Source organism: Pyxicephalus adspersus, chromosome Z (assembly GCF_032062135.1).
Source record: "Pyxicephalus adspersus chromosome Z, UCB_Pads_2.0, whole genome shotgun sequence".
Classification (NCBI taxonomy): domain Eukaryota; kingdom Metazoa; phylum Chordata; class Amphibia; order Anura; family Pyxicephalidae; genus Pyxicephalus; species Pyxicephalus adspersus.
This window is the reverse complement of record NC_092871.1, coordinates 57,005,831-57,027,182: the sequence shown is the minus strand read 5'-3', so window position 1 is coordinate 57,027,182 and position 21,352 is coordinate 57,005,831. Positions and strand designations below refer to the sequence as shown.

At 38.4% G+C, this 21,352-nt stretch overlaps 2 protein-coding genes across 3 annotated transcripts in view; one reads left to right on the top strand and one right to left on the bottom strand.

The window, feature by feature from the left end:
- LOC140343031 (metabotropic glutamate receptor 6-like) overlaps nt 1-9,610 on the bottom strand; it is a 30,019-nt gene extending 20,409 nt beyond the window's left edge. The window contains exons 1-3 of one of the 2 annotated variants that reach the window (XM_072429482.1): nt 9,291-9,610; nt 6,824-6,851; nt 2,928-3,499 (exon numbers count right to left, since the gene is read on the bottom strand). In XM_072429482.1, coding sequence (XP_072285583.1) covers nt 2,928-3,410 — 483 coding nt within the window. In that variant the 5' untranslated portion in view covers nt 3,411-3,499; nt 6,824-6,851; nt 9,291-9,610. The remainder of the gene's footprint in view (nt 1-2,927; nt 3,500-6,823; nt 6,852-9,290) is intronic. The other variant, XM_072429483.1, reaches the window with a different exon arrangement.
- A 6,104-nt stretch (nt 9,611-15,714) lies between these two features.
- ABT1 (activator of basal transcription 1) lies at nt 15,715-20,976 on the top strand. The gene is made up of 4 exons (XM_072431353.1): nt 15,715-15,813; nt 17,069-17,472; nt 18,768-18,943; nt 19,610-20,976. Exons 1-4 carry the CDS (start codon nt 15,797-15,799, stop codon nt 19,973-19,975), a joined length of 963 nt encoding a protein of 320 aa, XP_072287454.1. The 5' UTR covers nt 15,715-15,796; the 3' UTR covers nt 19,976-20,976.
- Nucleotides 20,977-21,352: the final 376 nt, after the last annotated feature.

Here is a 21,352-nt window from a genome sequence, read left to right as displayed (position 1 = left end):
GATTCATTCCTAGGTTCACCCATGATATTCTAGCTTCTACAGCATTGGAGAAGCTTTAAAAATCAGGCCTTCGCATCTATGTCTTTAGACTCCACTGCTTGTACATAGCCATAAAAACAAATGAAATATTTATGTTAGTAGCCTAATTAACCACCCGACAGTTAAACCCGACCTTGGTTCGGGTTTAAAAATTTTGCTAAAATCGATAAACCTGAACTTTGTCGGGTGGTTAAATCCCATCACTTACCTGGTCCCCGCTGTGATGATCCGTTCTGTTCCAGCATCGATCTCTAAAAAAAAGTACTCACCTTCTCCCCGCAGCTCCTACGGAGACGTCTTCTGTCTTCAGTCTTCATCCGGCGAGTGCAGTGACGATCTCCGGGGTTTCCCGGTGACGTCGCTGCATGCGTCGGTGCGGGCGGGAGGTGGGGCGGGAAATTCAAATCACTTTGCATTGAACTCAATACAAAAAAGCTGTATTGAGTCCAATACAAAGAAATCCTTTTATATTATATATATATAATTGTATTATATATATATATTATATAAGCTACTGTACAGATACATTACATTATACACTATTTTTTTTTTTTAAGATTTTTTTTAAAGATTTTTTTTTTTGTTTTATAAAAAAAAAGTTAATATTAAATTTTGGACATATTTCGGTGAGTTATGCGGTAATTCGGTGAATTATAAGTAATTATTGAGTAATTCGGTGAATTATAGCCCACAATCTAAAATACATTTCCATGCAAAAAATTAACACTTTTTGCATGGAAGTTTGGAAAGAATTAGAACACCCGGCATTCGCGTACGCGTCCCTCTGCGATTCCTGATGATGTCCGTGAGTTCGCCCGTCGATGGGGGTCGTAGCGGGAAGTTAAAATATTTTGTATTGGATTCAATACAAAGTCCTGTATCCAATCCAATACAAAATAATACAAAATATTTTTATGTGGTTTTGTCTATAGGTATGTGACGTTGGACTCTGTTTTAAAATTTACCACACTAAGGAGGTGTTTTAGAAAAATATATTACTATACAGTATACCGAATTATCGCATTTTCAGTATTTTTCATTTATTTATGTATTCTTGTTTAAGCTGATTTTTGTGTCTTTTATTTAATTTTATTAAACGTAATTTTTTTTTTTTTTTACATGATTGTGTTTTTCAAACATATTTTATATTCATGATATCTACTAGAACTCTGTTCGGACATATTTCTGTAAGTTACAGGTCTACAGTTTAAAAAAAAAAATTTCATGAAAAACAGTGTACAGCTTTTGGTACAGAAATCTAGACATCAGTGTAACGCCCAGGTGGTTAATACAGCAGAAGCCTGTATCTCAGCCATTGGAAGTCCATGTCCCTCCAACATTGAGCCGATGGTTTGCATAAACAAATGAGATCATGTTAATGGTTGAAGGTGCACATAGACTGCTAAAGCCAGTCAGCACTGACTTTCATAGTAGCACAATAAATATGAATGCTTGGATTGGTTTTATATTTGCATTTAAACTAAATGAAAGGGAATTGTTGCTTTTCTTGGGAGGAAGGTGTGTAACTTTCTAGACTTCATTACAGGTTTTGTAACCCATCCAACCAAAGTTCTCCAGTGCTTTTTAGCTCTGAATCCTGATTACTGATGAAACAATTCTTATCTTTCAGTTATTTAAAGGAAATATGAGAGTAACAAGGATAATAGTTTGAATAATCAGAAAAACAAATTTAATTTTCCTTATTGCCTGTCTGGACTGTAAAGTACACCGCTACAGATGCCAGAAAATATTAAAAAAAAATGCAAAACACAAAACAGGCTATCCTTTAAATATTTTTCCCTGGAGTCTAGCTTTAAAATGCATCTCTAGGGCTTTAAAGCAAAACTCCAGTCCTTCTCTTATATCTACTGCACAAACTCTTATGGGGAATCAGTGAACCGACACTGACTAGAGGAGATGAGGAGACATCATTATGATATGTAGTCCTTTAAAATCTAAGGGTAGGTTCTAACTTTCTTCAGGATCGAGCGATCCTAAGTTGTTTCCCATGACTGGCATCTTGCCAGCCTCTTTGTCACTCACATCACAGTGCTGGTTCTTTAAAAACCAATGTCTACAGATTTGACAGCTGAGGCAGTGAATGAAACTGGTATCGCTCACTATTCATGTCGGCCCCTATTAATTCTCTACGGAGCTGCCAACAAGAGAAGCTGCATGTAGCTTCTCCAAAGGGACAGCAGTTCCCTGGCGCAGTAAACGCAATGCAACCTCCCCGCCAGTGTGAACATGGCCCAAGAGGACCCCTGTCACTGTACAGCAAATAGCAAGTACTTACACCATTCAGGCAGTAATGTCAACCCCAAGAACAAGTTCCTACATCTCCACCTTAAGTAAAGGGAAAGACTCAAGACTGGTCATCTGACAATGAATTTAGGTATTTAGGAATTTGTGTATTTTAGGCCTCTATGTATGTTTTTCTTTTCTTTTTTTTTTAGGACAGTGATAAGTTAGAAGGGAAGGGAGGATAGAAGGTGAGAACAGTTTTAAATCCCCCTAATGTAATATAATCCACTGCACATGTGAAATTGTGAGGTCCTATAAAACCTGGTGGATCATCTGACCGTGAATTTCATTCAGAATTCTGAGCACTTAGGTTTCTTTTTCTTACTTTTAAAGGCTGTGATTAGTTAGTGGGGGATAGAGGGTAAAAGGGGAACACAGTTTTCAAATATGTCCTTGTATTACCCGAATCTAATCCACTGCATGTGTAAAAGTGTGAGGTCCTAGGATGTGATAGTCAGACTCTATTGCATTACCTCTGTTCCAGTCACAGCATGGTACTAGAAGAAATTGAAATCAAGAAAGCAAAAAACAGACAGTGATAAAACAAAAAAAAAAAATAGAGAAAGATGCAAAGATAATCTTACAGCAAAGAGTCTCAGCACGTTGGCCACCATGATGGAGACTGAGCTTGCTGAGGCACCAATCACTCCAACAACCCTCTCTGGGCGGCTGAAAATAGCTGGTTCTCCATTGGAACAGCGAATATCTGAGGTGTCCTTCTGAATCAGTGCTTGAACAAATGTAAGTGACTGTTCCAGAGCATAAGTGTCTCGAGAGCAAGTGTCTAGAATCCGAGCACCGAGTGTCAGGTTAGGAAGAAGCTCAGGATCCCCATTAATTTGGTCCAGGGCATACAGCATAGCCTCCATTCGATGTACCCCAGCTTCTTTCTTTACTTCTCCACATGGAACCCCAGCTGGGCCCTTGGCATGAACAGGGAATAGCCCTCCCAAAGTGATATCCCCATCTATCTTAATAGAGTGAGGCTGGGTATTCTGTTGGAACTCAACTCCCCTCTGCAAAAGTATGAATAAGAAGAGGGTTCTGGGAGATGGAGGAGGTACCATGTCTCTCTGAGATCCTCTTGACAGAGGCCTGATGGATTTGTAGACTTTGTCATTCAGGCTCTATCCAAAAATATGTGCCCAGCAGCTGTCTGCAAGAAGAAAACAAGGAGAAGGACAGTGATCAGTCTTCCATTACAAAATAATGATTCATATAGAACACAAATCAGGCTCAATGTGTCTAGATGGGTTTTTAGGGGTCGGAATTAAATACATAAAGAGTGTGTTGCCAGATAATAAAAGGGAACATGCAGAAGATGAGAAAATGGTACAGAAAGGATGGATAAATGTGGGAATACATTTATCCAAACCTCCACAAGATACAGAAAGAAGCAGAGTAAAGCTTGCAAGCAGCTCACAGTCCTGCCAGTGATAGTAAGCCCTAGGCCATCTCCGCATCTATTCTTTAAATCATATTTATAACTAAGAGAACAAGCACTGAACCCACACCCACACACTGTATAACTCTGGCATAGAGGCCTCAAACTAATTTGTATTTTACTAGGAAGACAAAACTAGACCCCCTCTGACAAATACATTTAATGCAGAATGCAGTCTCTAAAATTGGACCAATAACATACATGTCTATATACAACTGGGAAAAATACCCAAAAATCTATCACACAATTTCACATTTTTGCACTCTACATGGACAGAAGCAGAATAGAGGTTAGAATAAAATGTATTACATAAAGTATTAAATAATATGCTAAAGTATAGGAGTATCCATGCCAGCTAATGAGATTGAAAACATTTTCTTCTTTCTGAAACAAATATTTTATGTTTATATATATATTTATATGTTTGCTCTCCAAATACAATTTGAATAGTTTAAATGCAAACATACAGAAACAAAAATACAGCCCAGCACCTGTAGATGACTTGTACACACTGCTATTACCATGGGGTAAGTTTACTGTACAATAACCAAATAACACTGGGGAAAGCATTTTTTGTTGAGTTAGATCTTACACTTGTTTTTTACTAATTTTGGGTGGTAAACCTAGAAATGACCCCAGTTTTTGCTATCACATACAGTTTTTACGATACAGGGTACCCTCCATTTTTGTCAATAAACACACAAACTTTACATACTGTGACAGGGTGTCCCAAAAAAGTGTAAATAAGGCTCCAGGGAAAGAGAGTTTTATGATGTTTGGACAGGTTTTTTTTTAGAAAGAAACCAGGTTCTTTAGAGCCCTGGAGCCGGCCAAGGGAGTGAAATGGTGGGTTCCTTGGCCCAACCCAATTTTGATTTGGGTTATATGCACCTGCACTCAGGTGCACGGAGGAAGGGAATTTTTCAGCAAGAGGCTGTGGGAAGTGATCAGCAAGAGGCTGAGAGAGAGCCAGAGTGGATTCCAGGCTGAGAGAGAGAGCCAGAGGGTTCTAGACTGAAGAGAGAGCCAGAGTGTTCCAGGCTGAGAGAGATCCAGAGGGTTCCAGGATGAAGAGAGAGCCAGAGGGTTCCAGGCTGAGAAAGAGCCAGAGTGTTCTAGGCTGAGAGAGAGCCAGGGTGTTACAGGCTGAGAGAGAGCCAGAGTGTTCCAGGCTGAGGGAGAGCCAGAGTGCTCCAGGCTGAGAGAGAGGCAGAGTGTTCCAGGCTGGGAGAGAGACAGAGGGTTCCAGGAAAGCCAGCAGCCAAACAGTACTAAAAAACTGTGAGTGGAACAGTACTGATATAGTGTATGTGTTAGTAAGAGAGGGCACCTAAAGCTGCGTACACACTTCCAATTTTTGTCGTTCAAAATGAACGACGAACGAACGACGAACGATCGATTGGGCAAAAATCGTTCGTAAAAAAAGTAACCAACGACGCCGACGAACGAGGAAAGTCGATGGAAACGAACGACCGGACCAGCGGATCGGATTGGACGACGATCGTTGACCATCGTTCGTGTGTACGATCGTTCGTTGATCGTCCATGGTCTGAGCATGCGTGACGAACGAACGTTTGTTCACTTCCTGTCGTGCACGTCATTCCCTGTATCGCTCAAACGATCGTATCTATTGTGTGTACAATATCTACGAACGATCGTGTCGTTATCTGTATGTGCAGGATCGGTGCTATACGATCGTTCGTAGATATCGTGCAGGATCGTTCGTCGTTCATTTAACAACGATAAAAATTGGAAGTGTGTACGTAGCTTAAGTGAGGTAGCCAGATGCCCAGCCGGGCTACTGCTTATTGTTTTGTTGTGCTGGAGTCTGCTACCTCTAATCGGCCCTGTAAGCATCCCATTTTAAAGCTTTAAGAAACTGCTTCATCAGACCCAGTTTCATGTGCAGAGGCGGGAATATAATATTCCTTCTATCAACAAGTTGCTCTTGTTTGGATTACCTGGATCTTGGAGGCCAATTCCTTTCCACTGAATGCTTCTCACGAGCTCTGCTGTCCCACATGCACATATAACAGGGATACTTGGTGTATCCTCATTGCTGACCAAGAAGGGAGGATACCATTTTAAGGTCAATACAGATGACCCAATTGTGTTAGTGATATTGCAACAACTCAATGATTCTCTTTATGTCTGCATATTCTTCACAAAAAGAAACTGAATGTCCAATTGGAACTGACCCAAATATATTGCCATTGCGAAGGAGGACACACTTTAGGCCCTGCTTTAGGCTATTGATGAACAGTAGCTATTCAGTTGAGTTATAGATTGGAATTCCCAATTTCTCCATTAAACCAGGTATGCTATAGCAACACACTATCGATTAATAGTGGCCATTCAGTTTAGTTAAAGATTGGAATTCCCAATTCCTCCATTAAACCAGGTATGCTATAGCAATACACAAAGCCACTGACAGTTCTAAAGTACTGCAGAAATGCAATTTCTCTGGTTCGAAAGTATGATACCTTTGTTTTTTTTCACGCAGTCTTGATGCTAGGAGTTCTGAAGACTTACTTGTCCAAAATCATGTGCCAAATCTATCAACTCATGCTGATCAAATCTCTTACGAACAAAGTCCTCTTCAATTTTAAATCTTCATCATTGTAGTCACCTAGTTCATCACCATAATCATAGTACTGGGATTTTATCTGAATGAGCCACAGGGCGTATAGTAGATGGTAGACTAGGATACTCTATGTTACATTTATTTTTTTTGTTATATCCTGAAGTTTTCACTATACAAAAGTAACAGTCACTGAAATGATCTTCTGGCTCTTGCCTAACCATAGGTATACCAAATGGCATCTTATCACGTGTTCCCTTTGTCCACATCAGTAAACCCCCCACCACTGTTTGCACACCTTATGAGGGGCCCAAGACTTATCTTGATCACCAAGTTTAACTTTGAAATACGCCAAATATGCTTGCTCTACAAATGTGCTAATGTTCGCCCTTGGACTGGGAATTGTGAAACTGCCACAGATATAACAAAATGAATCAGGGTTTTTAGGCACTTACAACAAGAAACAGCAAAGCCAGACATGATCTGAAAGAAAGGAAATACATGTGTAAGTAGAAAAATAAATGTTGCCTATTCACTACGTAGAGCAGCGCACAACCTCTGACCACACTGTCTTGCGTCTAAATGAATAGCCTATACAAATCCACACTACAGTAATCACATTATTAAAAGCAGTAGAGAAAAAAACTGACATGATAGAAGAATACAAACTGCACTTTCAGAATCAGCATACCTATTTTAGTGTAAATAAGCTTAAAAATTAAAGTCAACATAACATTTGTTCAAAATTGTTCCCCAGTGTAATTCACAAAGTGCCCAACATTTTATAATTCTTTACGTAAAAGGTACATCCCAATCCTCATAAATAATTACCTTCTCATGCTTTAGTTTGTCCGTTGCTTATATACTCATGGATTAAACTCAAAAAGAAACAAAGATGATTTTGATCTTTAATGGATGATTTATTTAAATTTACTTTTTCTTTTTTTTTTTCTTTGAGCCTGTTACATCATGTTTCTACACCCAAGCTTCACCAGATATTATGTAGATGTCTGGGGTCAGGCTAATTAAAAAACAAATTGATCTGAACCTGACATAAACTATCTACATTTATCCCTCCTACACAAAAAAGAAGAACCCACAAATGTTTCTGAAAGTCAGAATGTCTCCAGAAAAATTGGTACCAATCAATTATCATGCTTTCCTTTTTAGATTAAACTCAACAGAAATTTTACAATATTCACAGAAAGTAAAACAACGTGGAACAAAACAATGGGACCCGTTACCCATTATTTTGTTTACAACCTTTAGTGGCAATCACAAAAAAACTGTGATTTCTGTAATGCGCATTGAGACTTCTGTACCTATCAACAGGTGGTTTGACTCATTCTTTCTGACTGCTCCAGCTGTTTCAGGTGCAAAGGGTGCTTTCTCAGGACTGCATGTTTCAGCTCTTTACCTTTCTGAAGGTTCCTAAAAGATCACTAAAGAAGCGTTTAGCTGTGTGTTTTGGGTCATTATCCTATTGGAGGATCTGCAACTTGAGATTTGTGACAGATCTCTCAGACAGGGCTTTCTGAGCAATCTGTTTTCCTCCAGAGTGCCTTGATAGCCTTGAGATTTTTCCTACACAGATCCAGTAACCCATGTATTGGTGCAGCCTTAAAAGCAGAGAGCTGACCAACCAGCAGACTGGTGGATAGGCAGTGACCAAACTGTATTACTTACTTGGAGTGGAAAAAAAGTATTATCACTTATATAGCTATGATCACTTATGTGACTCCTGGATCATACGGCTGAACAGAATTACCAATCTTTGGTAGATACAACTGTGTAAATATATATTTTTCACCTGACTTTATAACCATTTGTCTGACCTTTTGCTTAAAATAATGTAAACACATATTTTACCCTTGTACACATGTAATATATACTTTTACTGACTTTTACTGTGGATGGCTACTGGACAAGACAAATGTAAGAAAATTAGGATCTGCTACAAATGGTTTCCCGCATCTTATGCTACTCAATTTGTCTCTGTTCCTCAATAGGTCTAATATGGGGGTTTGACTGGCTGCATTGAACATGTGTTTCCAATAAACAAATTTATGCTAGGCTTATTCATACCACAACATGCCTGCAGAATGGCAGAAAATCCCTCCTACCTACAAACTAAATATCTCACCCACCAGTTCCATTGGGGGATTAATCCTTAAATAACATGTTGAAATTCAGATATGTAACATTGTATTTAAAATATTTAATATATTTGGAAAATTGCACTAAAATCAAATTGTCCACTCTGTAAACTTGGGAAAAAATATGCTACCATCATAGTATACACATTCATCTTAATAAATCATGAAGTGCTTAATCACCAAACTTTTATAAAGTTTCTTCAGTGGTAATAACTAATTCTTAAAAAATATCAATAAAATATACCTGCAAAAATCTGGATGTAAATGGTTATCAATTTATAAAACATTGTGGGCATTCACCACCCCCCTTTCTGAAGCTACCATAAACGTGTTGTAATATATATTTAATGGAGAAAAGCTTGCAGAGTGAATTTTCCAAGGAGAGATTTTTTTTCTAATTTTTTTTTATCCTTATATATTTTTACCTAATGTGTTTCCCACCAGTTCAAATATTATTACATCCACAATTTGTATGATCAGAAGAAACTGTAGAGTAAAACCAAAAACTGGTAACCTGATACAACTCAGGTGAAATAGGCCCACAATAAAACACAGTGACTAAAGACAAAAATACTAGAAAGTATTAAAACAATGCAACAGTATATAATTTACAAATTAAAATGCAAACTTTATATAAATATCACTAATGACTAAGAATAATGAACATATCTGAAATATCAGAGTCACTAAAAATACAGAACAGCCTGAATAAATACAGCACTTTCCTGAAATTGTAACAAAGAAATATAGGTGTGATAATACTTACAGGAAATATTGGGAAGTTTGAGGGAAGAATGAAACTTTGCAAGTCCTGAATCTGCAAATAGGAAAATTTAATTTGTGACAGTAAAAGGAAGTGCTTACTCTCTCTCTAGCTAGGTGATAAGCAGCCGTCTACACTTGCATGAGAACGAGAACTGTTTTCTATTTAGTGTCTTGCTTCAGATTTTTCCTAAAACTGTATGATCTTTAATATGGCTAAATGTAATTCTGTAGCCTGGCTTTAGTCTGTCTCATTTCTTAGTAGTTCTTGTTCATCTGTGTCCCTCTCCTGATGTCTCCCCTGTTCTTGATGTCTCTCATTCATTTGTGTGGATCTGACTGTCTGGGCTGAGTGTACATTCCCCCCCTTTCCTCTGAGGTCACTTTACGATTTGAGTGCCACTAAATCCTTTAAAAGCTGCACAGATTTACCATGGGCAAAAGCTGATGTTCTTCCATTATATTCTAGTCCCAAATGACTGGCACGATGGAAAGGGAAGGGGTGGGGAGAGATGGCAGTTACAGAAATGAACACATGGGATGCACAGGTGAAAAAATGTATGAGGAAATAAGCGATGGACAAAACATATTTTGGGTACACTGGCCACCCTGCTTTGGCGATTTTCCTAGTCTTTATTTATAAAACCTACAGCAGGATTTGGGTTACTGCTCATTTCACACGGAGAATATATATACATAAAACATAACTTTTTGTTGCTAGCAATATCACCATATTCCTTCAAAATAACAAACACCTTTGATATATCTGTTATGCACCCTAACCCTTGGCTGTAGAGAACATAAAGAAAATATGTCATGCAAGAACTATGTAGCTGGACTCCTTTCAAAAATGCTAGCTGTTTGGATGGCCGCTGGCTTTAGAGCTTTTAGAGTCAACCCTAAAGTTGAATGCAGCCAGGCAAGTATTTATTTGCATACACTAGCTCTGGATGTGTTTACTAGGGTGTTTTGATAGCAGGGGTGCAATGATCGCACACTAGAGCTACTGTGAGAAAAATTGCACCTCCAAATATAAATATTTAAGCCTGTCAATAGATAACCATGGCAAAAATTTCAGTTTTGTATGTGCTGTCACTTTAAATGCTAGTGTATGTGCTCAGCAAAAATTATATATATATATATATATATATATTTACTGGGAAAAACATGAAATATTTGCATATTAAAGTAACTATTATAAAAGAGAACTTACTTGCTTGGGTGGAGTCAGTCTTCCTTCACAGTACATGGAAATTTGAAAACCTCTCTGGCAAAGCTGGCCTCTAATTTTACATCTTACTGAATAATGTAAGGTGATTTTACGTGCAAGTAACATGTAAGAGGTGCTTAAAGCCGAGAGGCAGAAATTACTTATCATAGGTTGGTATAGGAGGCACTGAGGCAGCAATAACAGCCACTACCAAAGGCTAGAGATAATAGGCAGGAGGCAGCCTGCGCCCCTGGCCTAGACACTCTGTTACTGGCTTCCCATTGTCAAGAACTAATGAGTCTACAAAGACTCAGAATAAAGTAAGGGCATAATTACTCGAAAATAAAGCCTAAGGGCAGGGTCCATACTGGAATGGCAGACAAATACATAAAGGATTCTAGGACAGTAAATGTTTCAGATGTACAGGGAAGCACAGTAATAATAGAGGGTAATATAGGTCAGAAACATCATTTTGTACAAAAGTTATTGAATTTACATGATTTTTAATAGAAAATGTCATCATAGCATGGTGTGTGATTCCTGATTACTAAAGAAAAAAAGCCATATTAACAAAGAAGCCTCCAGCTGCCATCTTTGCAAGGCAGATGACTTTATAAATGCTTAATGACTCAGTTGTGGTAGTAATGCAATTTTATTTCCCCTAGATCGTATACAGGGCTGTAAATAGGAGGGAATGCTAGCACATGCAAAACAATGAAAAATGCAAAAATACACTGGCAAGGAGCTGGTTTAGAGGAATCATTACCATTGGTGTCTAAGAGCACTAACACAGCAGTTGGCTTTGGCTTTAGTTACATAGTTACATAGTAGGTTAGGTTGAAAAAAGACATAAATCCATCAAGTTCAACCACTAGGGAAATAAACATATCCCAGATATAAATCCCTATAAGACATAGTTGGTCCAGTGGAAGACAAAAAAACCCTGGTACAATTTGTTTCAACAGGGGGAAAAAATCCTTCCTGATTCCATGAGGCAATCAGATGTTCCCTGAATTAACAGTCACTGGTATTTTTACTTTAAACCCCCATTACCCAGTTATATTCTGTGCTTCTAGAAAAACATCCAGCTTTTTCTTAAAACAATCTATAGTAGTTGCTAAAACTTCTTCCTTTAGATGTGATTAATTTCCCTTTTTGCATGAAGTGTGTATAATCCTCCCTGAGAGGTTATAAGAAAGCTTGTCCTTAAAATATTTGTAATTTACAATAAGTAAAGCTTCCTTTTAAAAATGCTACTTTCCTGTCTGTCATGCTGATTCAAAAGACTTTTAAACTGTCACTGTCTTTGAGCAAGCATGAAGATCAGAAGCTCAGACCTTACTAGCTGCATGCTCATTTTCAGCGAATGCTCACAAAGTATTAGTACTTGAGAATCCAGGTCAACTAGCAATTTTGGGAGTTGCCATGTCCCTATTTCTTTCAGCACAGGTCTCCACTATTACTAAAACACAAGTAACTTACCGTAATTAGCTTCATTCAGAAATAGCCCTAATGTGTGTTTGTCTATGGGAGCAATATGAACACCTGTAGCACAGTGACTGATATGAAATATTGCTGAGATTCCGGCACTATTTTTTAAAATAAACTAAATTCAGAAAATTAGGAAGGTGTTGTATCTAGTGTAAATATTGTGGAAATTACAAAAGCAACAGAAATATAAAGTTATTTTTTGGAATACACACTGAGTAAAGTGATACATTAAAACTTTTACCAACCAAGACTAGGAATCTTGTTTAAAAGATACAATCTGTTTTCTGTGAGCAACAGCACCTCCCCTGCTGCAGATTTTCTTTGCTCTTTTGTTGTTTATAGAACAACCTATAAGAAGTATTAGATAGGCATGATGTTTGTACTTATAACTATATTAGGAATTGCATATAATAATTGCCAGGCTCCCTGGGATAAGGACTCCCAGATGACAGAAAAGATTCATGTATATTCCACTAACCCGAAAAAGCATGGATGATGGAGGTGGTTCCAACACTGGGTCATGTAATATTGCATATTGGATGGAGGCTTTGTGTGAGCAGTACCAATCTGTGCTTGTAATCCTTGGATGGTAGGCAGCTGCCTGCTCCCGATTAACATCCCCCAAATCCCTGCCTCACCATTGAATGTTGTATATTCACATTAATTATATACCACCGGCTGCATGATACTACATATGCCCCCACCTCAACATTTTGCTTATAATTAATAAGAAGCTTTTTAATTTGGCAGCGAGAGACCCAGAAGCTCATACAGTGTTATGTCTGTAAATCAGATTAAGCCTTTTTGTGTAAACGAGCAACTGTAAACCAATATGTGGTCTTTGTACACACAGACCAAAATTCAATCTGTAAAGCAAGGTAGCAAATAATTACAACTCAACCTTTGCAGCCTGGTTTGATAAACTACAGGGAATTCACTTCCTTGTGAGGGTTACCTTGCATGGTTTTATTTTGCCTTTTATCAGAAAAATTGACAGATTGATTTACAGACCAGAATCAAAATGCTAAACACTTTGCTTTGATATGATCCCTGGCAGCGTGGAATTGAATTAGTAAAGATAACACATGAAGAAGCAAAATATGATGTACACATTGAATATGCCTGCTTCTTTTTTCTCTTTATCCATTCCTTATGCTTAAATTTTCTTGTTTACGAACATGAATAGAAGTTAGTTATTTTCCATGCAAATATTGCGTTTGGATTAAAATGATAGAAAGGGATAAGCCCTGAGCTGTCCATCATGCTGATCCTGTGTTTTTTCTAAAGAAGATCTGCACATGAAGAGTTAACCTAATTCATACTAAAGAAAAAAAAATCTGCAGAATTGATTCCCTCTATTGTAGTTTGTTTACTCTATTACCTAAAATCAACCTCATTCTTCTCTCCTGAACATTTGTAGATAGACGTATTTCAATCGTGTGTATCTCCATTTTATGGATGACCTTTAGTCCCTATTGAGTATAAAGGATCAGCTAAATTACAGTGTGTGTTACAGTGTAGTGTTTGTTTTAGATAGAGTGGGAATAGTTTGAGCCTTCCCTGTTGGAGAGATTTAATCCTTTATTTGTCACCCAACCTAAAATGTCTGTCCTGGGGACAAATGCCTAGGAAAAAAAATCCCCTCACTTTGGAAGATATTCTGCAAGTTCCTTTTGTGAGTAAAGATCAGGAAGTGAAGAAATACGTCAACAATAAAACATATAAAGAAATAGAAGGGCTTTTTAGTCTTTCCTTTCCTTATGGTGTCATAAAAATTCTATGCAAAGTTTTGCTTCATTTTTTCATAATATTGCCTTACTATTAATGTCTTATGAAAAAGTGCAAACTCTCTAAAGTCTTTTAATATCTGATCCTTCTGGAAGTCTCTGCCTGTGCTGTAAGTATAAAGATGGAACTCAAAAAGTTTTTTTTATGCTCTTTTATTTAATTATTCAGTTATATCAAGGAAATACTGTAAATAATAGTTATTCTAGGCCTCCCCTTACACTAATCTTGGCTCACTTCTTCCCAATTTCTTTGATTCTCCTCAGGGTTATGGAGAATGCACTGTCTCTCCTCACACTGTCATTTCTTACTGTATGGCCTCCAAAGGTGCATAGCCTCCTGTACGGTGTATGGCCTTCTGTAGCATAGCATCGCCAGCTCTTCTTTCTTACCCTTTGCGTATTCCAACACAAAACGCATCCTGTTCATTCTAATGACATCATGATATGGCAACAACGCTCACCAGGCTTCCAAAAAAATAGCAGTCTGAAAATGAAAAGACATTATGTAAAACACAAGTCCCAACATCCACCTTCACTGCAGATTACGGTACATATAAAGTGATAGAAAAAAAGACTGATTTTAAGACTTTATTGTCACATTTAACACGTAAAAGGGCTGCATTGCCTGTGAATAAGCATGAAATGTAAAAAGCATAGTACAGCATAGGTCCAAAAAATACACAAAGTTCTGCTAAACCAGTTTACCTGCCTGATCACTCACCCTGGGTTTCTGGCAAAAAGTTGAGCGGTGCAAATGCAGCATCAACTTTGTTTGCCAGGGAAAACAGGCATGCTCGGATAGCCAATGCATGTAACGCTGCATGTTTGCATCATCCAGTCAGGCATGTAACGCTGCACTGTGCTGAAAACTGGACAGGGAAGTCAGCCAGGTTTAGTTCCACTTTAAAGAAGAAGTAAACTGAAAAACGCAGAAAACAAAATAAAATGCACTTACCTTCAATCCTGCAGCGCAGTCGGTCTGGAGGTCTCTTTCATCGGTTACTGCGTTGTCCCGGCATCTGTCTTCGAGCCAGCATGCCAGGTGCTTCTTTTCCTCTTCTTCCGGGTTCTTCTTTCTACGTCACCTGACCTAGGCCCGAGATCAGGTGATGTAGGTTGGAAAAAAACTTGCCAATCACACTCGCATGCGTGAGATCTGCAATTTTTTCCCCTTTTCACGAAAAGGCTCCTTCTGCGCATGCTTGAGATGCTGTCCCCCCCCGGCAATCCGGCTTAATTCCAGCTGGCAGGGGTCAGCAACCTGCGACTTCGAAGCCACATATGGCTCTTCAGCCTCCTTGTTATGCCTCCCCACCCTATTTACCGTGACCAGCGCTAACACTTCTGCCACCAGGGTAAGGGGACATTCCCTCTCCTCCAGATGCATTGCAGGGGAGGGGGATTTCTCTTCAGGGGCGTTCCTGGTGGGGGCAGATCCATCAGCTCAGGACTCCAGAGAGAGTCTGGGCCAGTGTGCCTTATTGACCTCCTAATATGGCCTAGTAGCCAAAAAAGTTTGATGACCCCTGCTCTAGGTGATCGATTAGCCTACCCTTTTATATAAAGTGAAATTTATGAGTTTAGGTACGCTTTAATACCTAAAACATATGTTCATACTGATGTCATATATATCCATCTATTTATATACACATAGATGTTAATATATTCATTACTCCGTATAAGAATGTTTTGTATTGACATGAATTGATTATACTCATATTTCGCACACTATTGAGGCATTTGTCTCTATTAGCCCCCGATGGCTGTGCTAATACATTTCCCTCACATCTACCTTATTCTTCCCGCCTATTCAGACCCTTCCCGCACCACGTGACTTCCAGTCTCGCCCACTCTACCGAGGGCCGACTTGGTAGCCGCATCGTCGGCATGACGTCATCGTACTGCGCCGAGCTGTGCACGTTGTGGTGTGTGGCGCTGTTCTGGAATTATCTGTTAGTCTGAGTAAGTGGAATCGTGTGTGTCTGTGTCTGTCTCCTTTTTTTCGTTTCCTGCCTCTGCCGTATGTACATGTACACAAGGTAAAAGGCCTTTTTACATTGTTTATCATCTAGTTACCCAGTCTATTAAGGTAATGGGAACACGTGCACTCTTCCTGACATGGCTCACTGCAGAGTTGTTCGAACTCTCTTTTCTGCTGAGTTCCAGTTACAACTCTTGTCGCTTCCTGCCTTCGTGACCTTGTAGTTACCGCACGAGATGTGAGATGTTTACAATTTGGACACATGGATCACAGAAAAAATACAATTATGTAAGGTTCTGTCTTTCCCCACCCTATAATTATTACGGCCCATTCACACCAATCATGTGGTGGTAATTCATGTTACATGTGTTTGGGTGCCAAGATGCCATTAATGGTGAGTGTTCCCACAATGCACCTCCAAAACACGTGCACTGCAGTGTCTTGTGTGATACACTGCACTGTAACAAGTGCACACAGCACCTATATTGTACATTGCAACCCTTTTTATTGAATGAGAATAATGCAACATGTTTTCTGGAGCATGGTTGGTGCCTTCAGTTGGGGAAATGTCTCCCTCACATTTAGTTGATTGGAGCTAGGACTAGCTCATTTTCTTCATGCTTATACAGTTTCTGTATGCTATGAAGGAGCAGGATGAGCTAAACTGCTTAGAAAATGATTTTGGCAACTTCAAAGCTTCAGCTGTGAAATGTAAGGATTCATTCTCCCCACAGTGACAGCAGCTATGGAGGATAGTGGAGGGTTTTAAAGCCCATATACTGCTTAACCAATGCATGGTCATCTTGTTTGCTCCCTCTGTAGTGGTGTGCTAGGAGAAATTGTAGGATGAGCTAAGAGACAAAAAAGTAAGTAACAAGAAAATAAATACAAATATTAAAAGGTTTAATAAAACTTTTGGCCTTGTGCACATTAATTAGTAAGCAGGAATACATCTGATCATGTTGTTCCAGTGACTATGGTGGCACCCATATTTTGTCTTAGGACAAGTTTTCTTGAGCAGTGACATTACCTGTCACAGGAAAGGCAGAAATATCTTTTTCATGAAGAGTATGATTGAGTGCCTGGTTCCTCCTTTACTTTAAGAGTCAAGACAGTGACACCCATTGAAGTAATGACTGATCTTGTGGGAATGGAGCAGACTTTGTTTATTGATACATTACTAGATTGTTTATGAGCTGAATATCTCATATTTAGCTGTGGATTGTATAAATATTATCTAGAGTTTACCTGGCGTGGCTGCTATTATAGAACGTGGCCTGATTTTTTTTTTTTTGTTTTATGTCAATCCATAGGTTTTATTACCTTTTAGTGAAAAACATGTCGGACAAAGAAAAGGTGGTAACTGGAAGTGAAGAGGAGGAGGAAAAGGAGAAGGAAGAAGTTGGGACAAAAGAGGAGGATGAAATTGAAGCTGGAAATGAAGAGAAGGATGGATTTGAAGAGAGTGTAAATGAAGATGCTGAAAATGGAGAAACAAAGACAACCATTGGTAAGAATATACATGGTGAAGAGGATGGATCAGAACGCCACGCAGAGATGCTGAATGAAGAGGAGAATTCTGAAGGCACAAAGAAGAAGTCGGTTATTCCTGGCATCATATACCTAGGTCACATCCCACCTCGCCTCCGACCTCGTCACATTAGAAACATGTTGAGCATCCATGGAGAAGTAGGGCGTATTTTTCTTCAAGCAGAGGGTAGGTTAATTTTTTTTTATAATTATCATGAGGGTACCATGAGGAAATTTTAGAATTAAAATTAGGACAGTTTAGGCCAGAGACTTCGGGAAGACAATCGGCTGCCTTAATTTTTTTTTTTTAATAGATATCTTCAAAGCAATTTGCTTTAAAATGTGCATTCTGCTCAGCAAGCTTTGAAGGTATGCAGGATTAGTCACTGAAGGAGACATCTACATTGAGTAGGTAGACAATCATAGTGCATTTCTAGGGAGGGCTATTTTACTATAATATTGCATTGCTTAGTTTACCCCCCCTAGCGGTATTCCTGAGTGTGACTCTGGATTTTACTTGTAAAAAGCAGTAATCCTGAGTCACACTCGGGGATCACCAAAAACAAACAAAAAAAAAACACGTTCCTTTTGAGTACCCCGGCATCCTGCTCGTCCCTGCAGGTCATCGGGGAAATGCCCTCTACCTCCGATTTTCAGCCGGTGTCTGCAGAGGGTTTACCGGTGACGTTGGTGCAAGCGTGAGGCGCGTCGGAAATTCAAATAATTTTGTAATGGATTCAATACAAAATAACTGTATTGAATCCAATATAAAAAAATCTTTACATATATAATTATATCATATAAACATTATACATGCTACTGTACAGTTATATTACAGGTTTTAGTATTTTATGCACATTTAACAGATTTTTTTTTTATTTAAAGTTTATTATTAAACTTATTAATATTGGACATATTTCGGTGAGTTATGCCTAAGAATTTAAGGGCTTCAATGTAAAATAAATTTCCATGCAAAAAAAAAGAAAATACTTTGTTGATCTGTTTTATTATACTAAATATAGAGAATTGCCAGAAGAGGGAGCTCTTAGTGCATTCAATCTTTTTGTCTGTTGTGATATCAGCTACACACGGGGTGTGCATGGTTTTCAATATTTCAGTGGACACATTAACTTGCATTATTAGAAGGAGCAGTAAAGCACAAATATTGTGTTGCAATGTAAAGTATAATGCACAGTCTGAGTATAATGAGCAAATGTAGCTGCCCCTCAGATATATATATATTTAAAATTTCTCCATTGGAATGGGTTTGGTAAATGTAACACATATGGGAAGGATTATTTTCACAACGTTTATCAAGTGTTTATCACAAAAAACCTGAACTGTAAAGAAGCATGGTGCTTTAAAGCTACAGTATCTACCAACAATTGATTTTGTGATTATCTTTGGGTTTACAGAGTAACCTTTCTGCAGTCTGTAAACTTCTGTCCTGTAATTTGTTTTTTTTCTAAACCTTTCGGGCAGATCACGCAATCCGCAAAAAGAAAAAGAAAGCTGGCAGCAATGCCCGTGACTTCACAGAGGGCTGGGTGGAATTTCGGGACAAGCGTGTGGCCAAGCTCATAGCTGCTAGCCTGAACAATACCCCTATGGGCACACGGAAAAAGAACCGCTTCCATGATGACCTGTGGAACATAAAGGTGAGGTTAGGGTTCTGTCATAGAGGTGGCAGGTATTTATAAATATTACATTTTTTAAGGTTTTAAAAGCAGTTTTCCGTTGCAGATTCAGATTCAAAGCTTGCTCCTTTATTAAGTAGAAGTGTTTGCCTCACTATGTCCAAAATAACTTTCAAATGAAATAAGAGGGTCAGCTTTTATTTCACCACCTGAGCAGTATCTGTAATATAATATGAAATAATGCATCCTTATTGCCTATATTCAAGATCATCTGGGTGAACAGTAGTCTAGACTTTTCTTGGGGAAGCCTTGAGTTTTGTGAAAAGGGGTTTGTTTCTTTGTGAGTTGTATAGTCAAACAAAATATTATGTATGTTGCAGTTGTGATCCTGTCTGCATGTCTTTTTAATATGGCCAAAGGAAAAAAATTTATATAGAATAATTAGATTTAAAAGGGAACAAAGGTTGGACCAATGTACTACTTTGTTTTTCCTGCTTTTTTGGAAATATCTAGAAATAGGACTTTGTACAGAAAAGGTATTGTGTATGAAATTTGCATATAGTGCATTGGGGTTTGGAAGGATTTGTTAGTTTTTTTTGTTTACTTTAGGTGGATTTTTCTTCACTGTTTATGGGATTGAAATTCACCATGTGTCTTTCTGTAACATTCTGTCTTTTAAACCTACAGTATCTGCACCGTTTCAAGTGGTCTCATCTCAGTGAGAGGCTAGCCATTGAGAGGCAGGTGCGGCAGCAGAGAATGCGTGCTGAAGTATCGCAGGCAAGGAGAGAGACTAATTTCTACCTTCAGAATGTGGAGCGCAGCAAAAAGTTCTCCAAAGCTGATCGTAAGAGGGCCTTGAAACCAGAGAACAGCACCATGCCTGACAAACAGTGGAACTTTAAACAGCGCAAGACAGAGGCAGAAATACAGGCCCTCAAGGCATCTAGTGACAAGAAGCGTATGCAGAAGCGGCAGGATCAGGCAGAGCGTGCACAGGAGAGATCGCAGACAAATCGCTCATTGCTTCAGAAAATATTCAATGCTTCCTGAGCAAAATCTGAACATATTGGGGGCACTATTATAGGAGAGCAAGCAGATGTTCTTTTCTTTATTTCTCCTTTAGCAGCAGTGCTTTACATTTTTTCCAATGGATTTGTACAGTGTAAATATTTTTGTACTTTTTTTTGTTTTTGAATGTAGAATTTATGTCTTAAAATGACTTCACTGTTAGACATATATGTGATATTTTTTGAAAATGCCTTTCGAAGTTAAGCAAAGTGCAGGTCTAAATGTACACATATGCCACCATGAAATGGTGGTAATTCCCAGGGGGCATTTCACAGATGAGCACTACTACAGACGCCCTGACAATGTTGCATTATCAAAAATGCAGCAGGTGTTTCTTGCAGTCTGTTGAGGTTTATGCCAACCTATTCCAATGAATGTGGTGCTGGCTTGTTTATGTAAAAACAAATATATTTTTTTCAAGGTAATAAACCTTAAGACAGGTATATATGTTGCAGGAATTGTAGCACATTTTTATACTGTCCTGTGAATGCAAAGGCTGTTTATTGCTGTAAGTGGCAGGTTGCTGCCTGCAAGTACTGAAAGAAAACACTTTAGTTAGTTTACAAACACTTTTTTGTGCATAACCAAGTAAAAAATGTCCTGTACTTGAATTGACCACTGATAAATTATGCAGGCTACCAATAACTGGCATCTTCCAAAAATGGTAGTTGCCTGGCTGTCATGATCTTTAGTGCATTCTGAGTCTGTTTTTTTCTGTGTGCTTGTTCTGAATCAGTACCAGCCAGTATATTTAAATTTATTTTAGCAGTCCCAAGACCAGTGAGGTGAGGGTACTTATAATCTCTGTGTAGCATTTTGGTAGTGGCAAGTCAGTCCAGTCCCGTTCAGTCTACCCACGGCTATCAAACCGTGGATAGACACATTTATTATTTTTGTCATCTACCAGTTGTAATTTCCCTCTGGGCATTAAATGGTATGGATAGTATTCAATGTATTTTATAATAAATTATTTTGAACTATCATACTGTGGATATGAACTCACATTTAAAGGCCAGCTTCCTTATAGAACAACACAGTAGTTTTAGTAATATGTAAACCCATTCACTAAAGATTCAGTGTTAAACAGGTAATGCAATTTAATTAGTTATTTTCTTTGTTTTCAATATACAGCTTTTATAATATTTGGTAATCTTGCAAGGTTCTTCCTGTTAAAGGGTGACTATTGTGTGTCTTTCACTTGTTCCGCATTTTCACCCTTTTTTTTGGAGAGTAGAAGTAGTCAATCCAACAGACATTGCCCAAGTATGTTCCTGTTAAACTAAAAGCTGTCTTCTAATAAACATCACCCCACATTCCAAAATATTTTATAAACACTATTTGAACCAAGCACCAACCTGA

Excerpts from the sequence above, each read along its gene's own strand:
- ABT1 (XM_072431353.1), top strand. Across the intron at positions 17,473-18,767 it reads TATTTTTCTTCAAGCAGAGG|ATCACGCAATCCGCAAAAAG; the intron begins GTAGGTTAATTT and ends CCTTTCGGGCAG. Across the intron at positions 18,944-19,609 it reads ATGACCTGTGGAACATAAAG|TATCTGCACCGTTTCAAGTG; the intron begins GTGAGGTTAGGG and ends TTAAACCTACAG.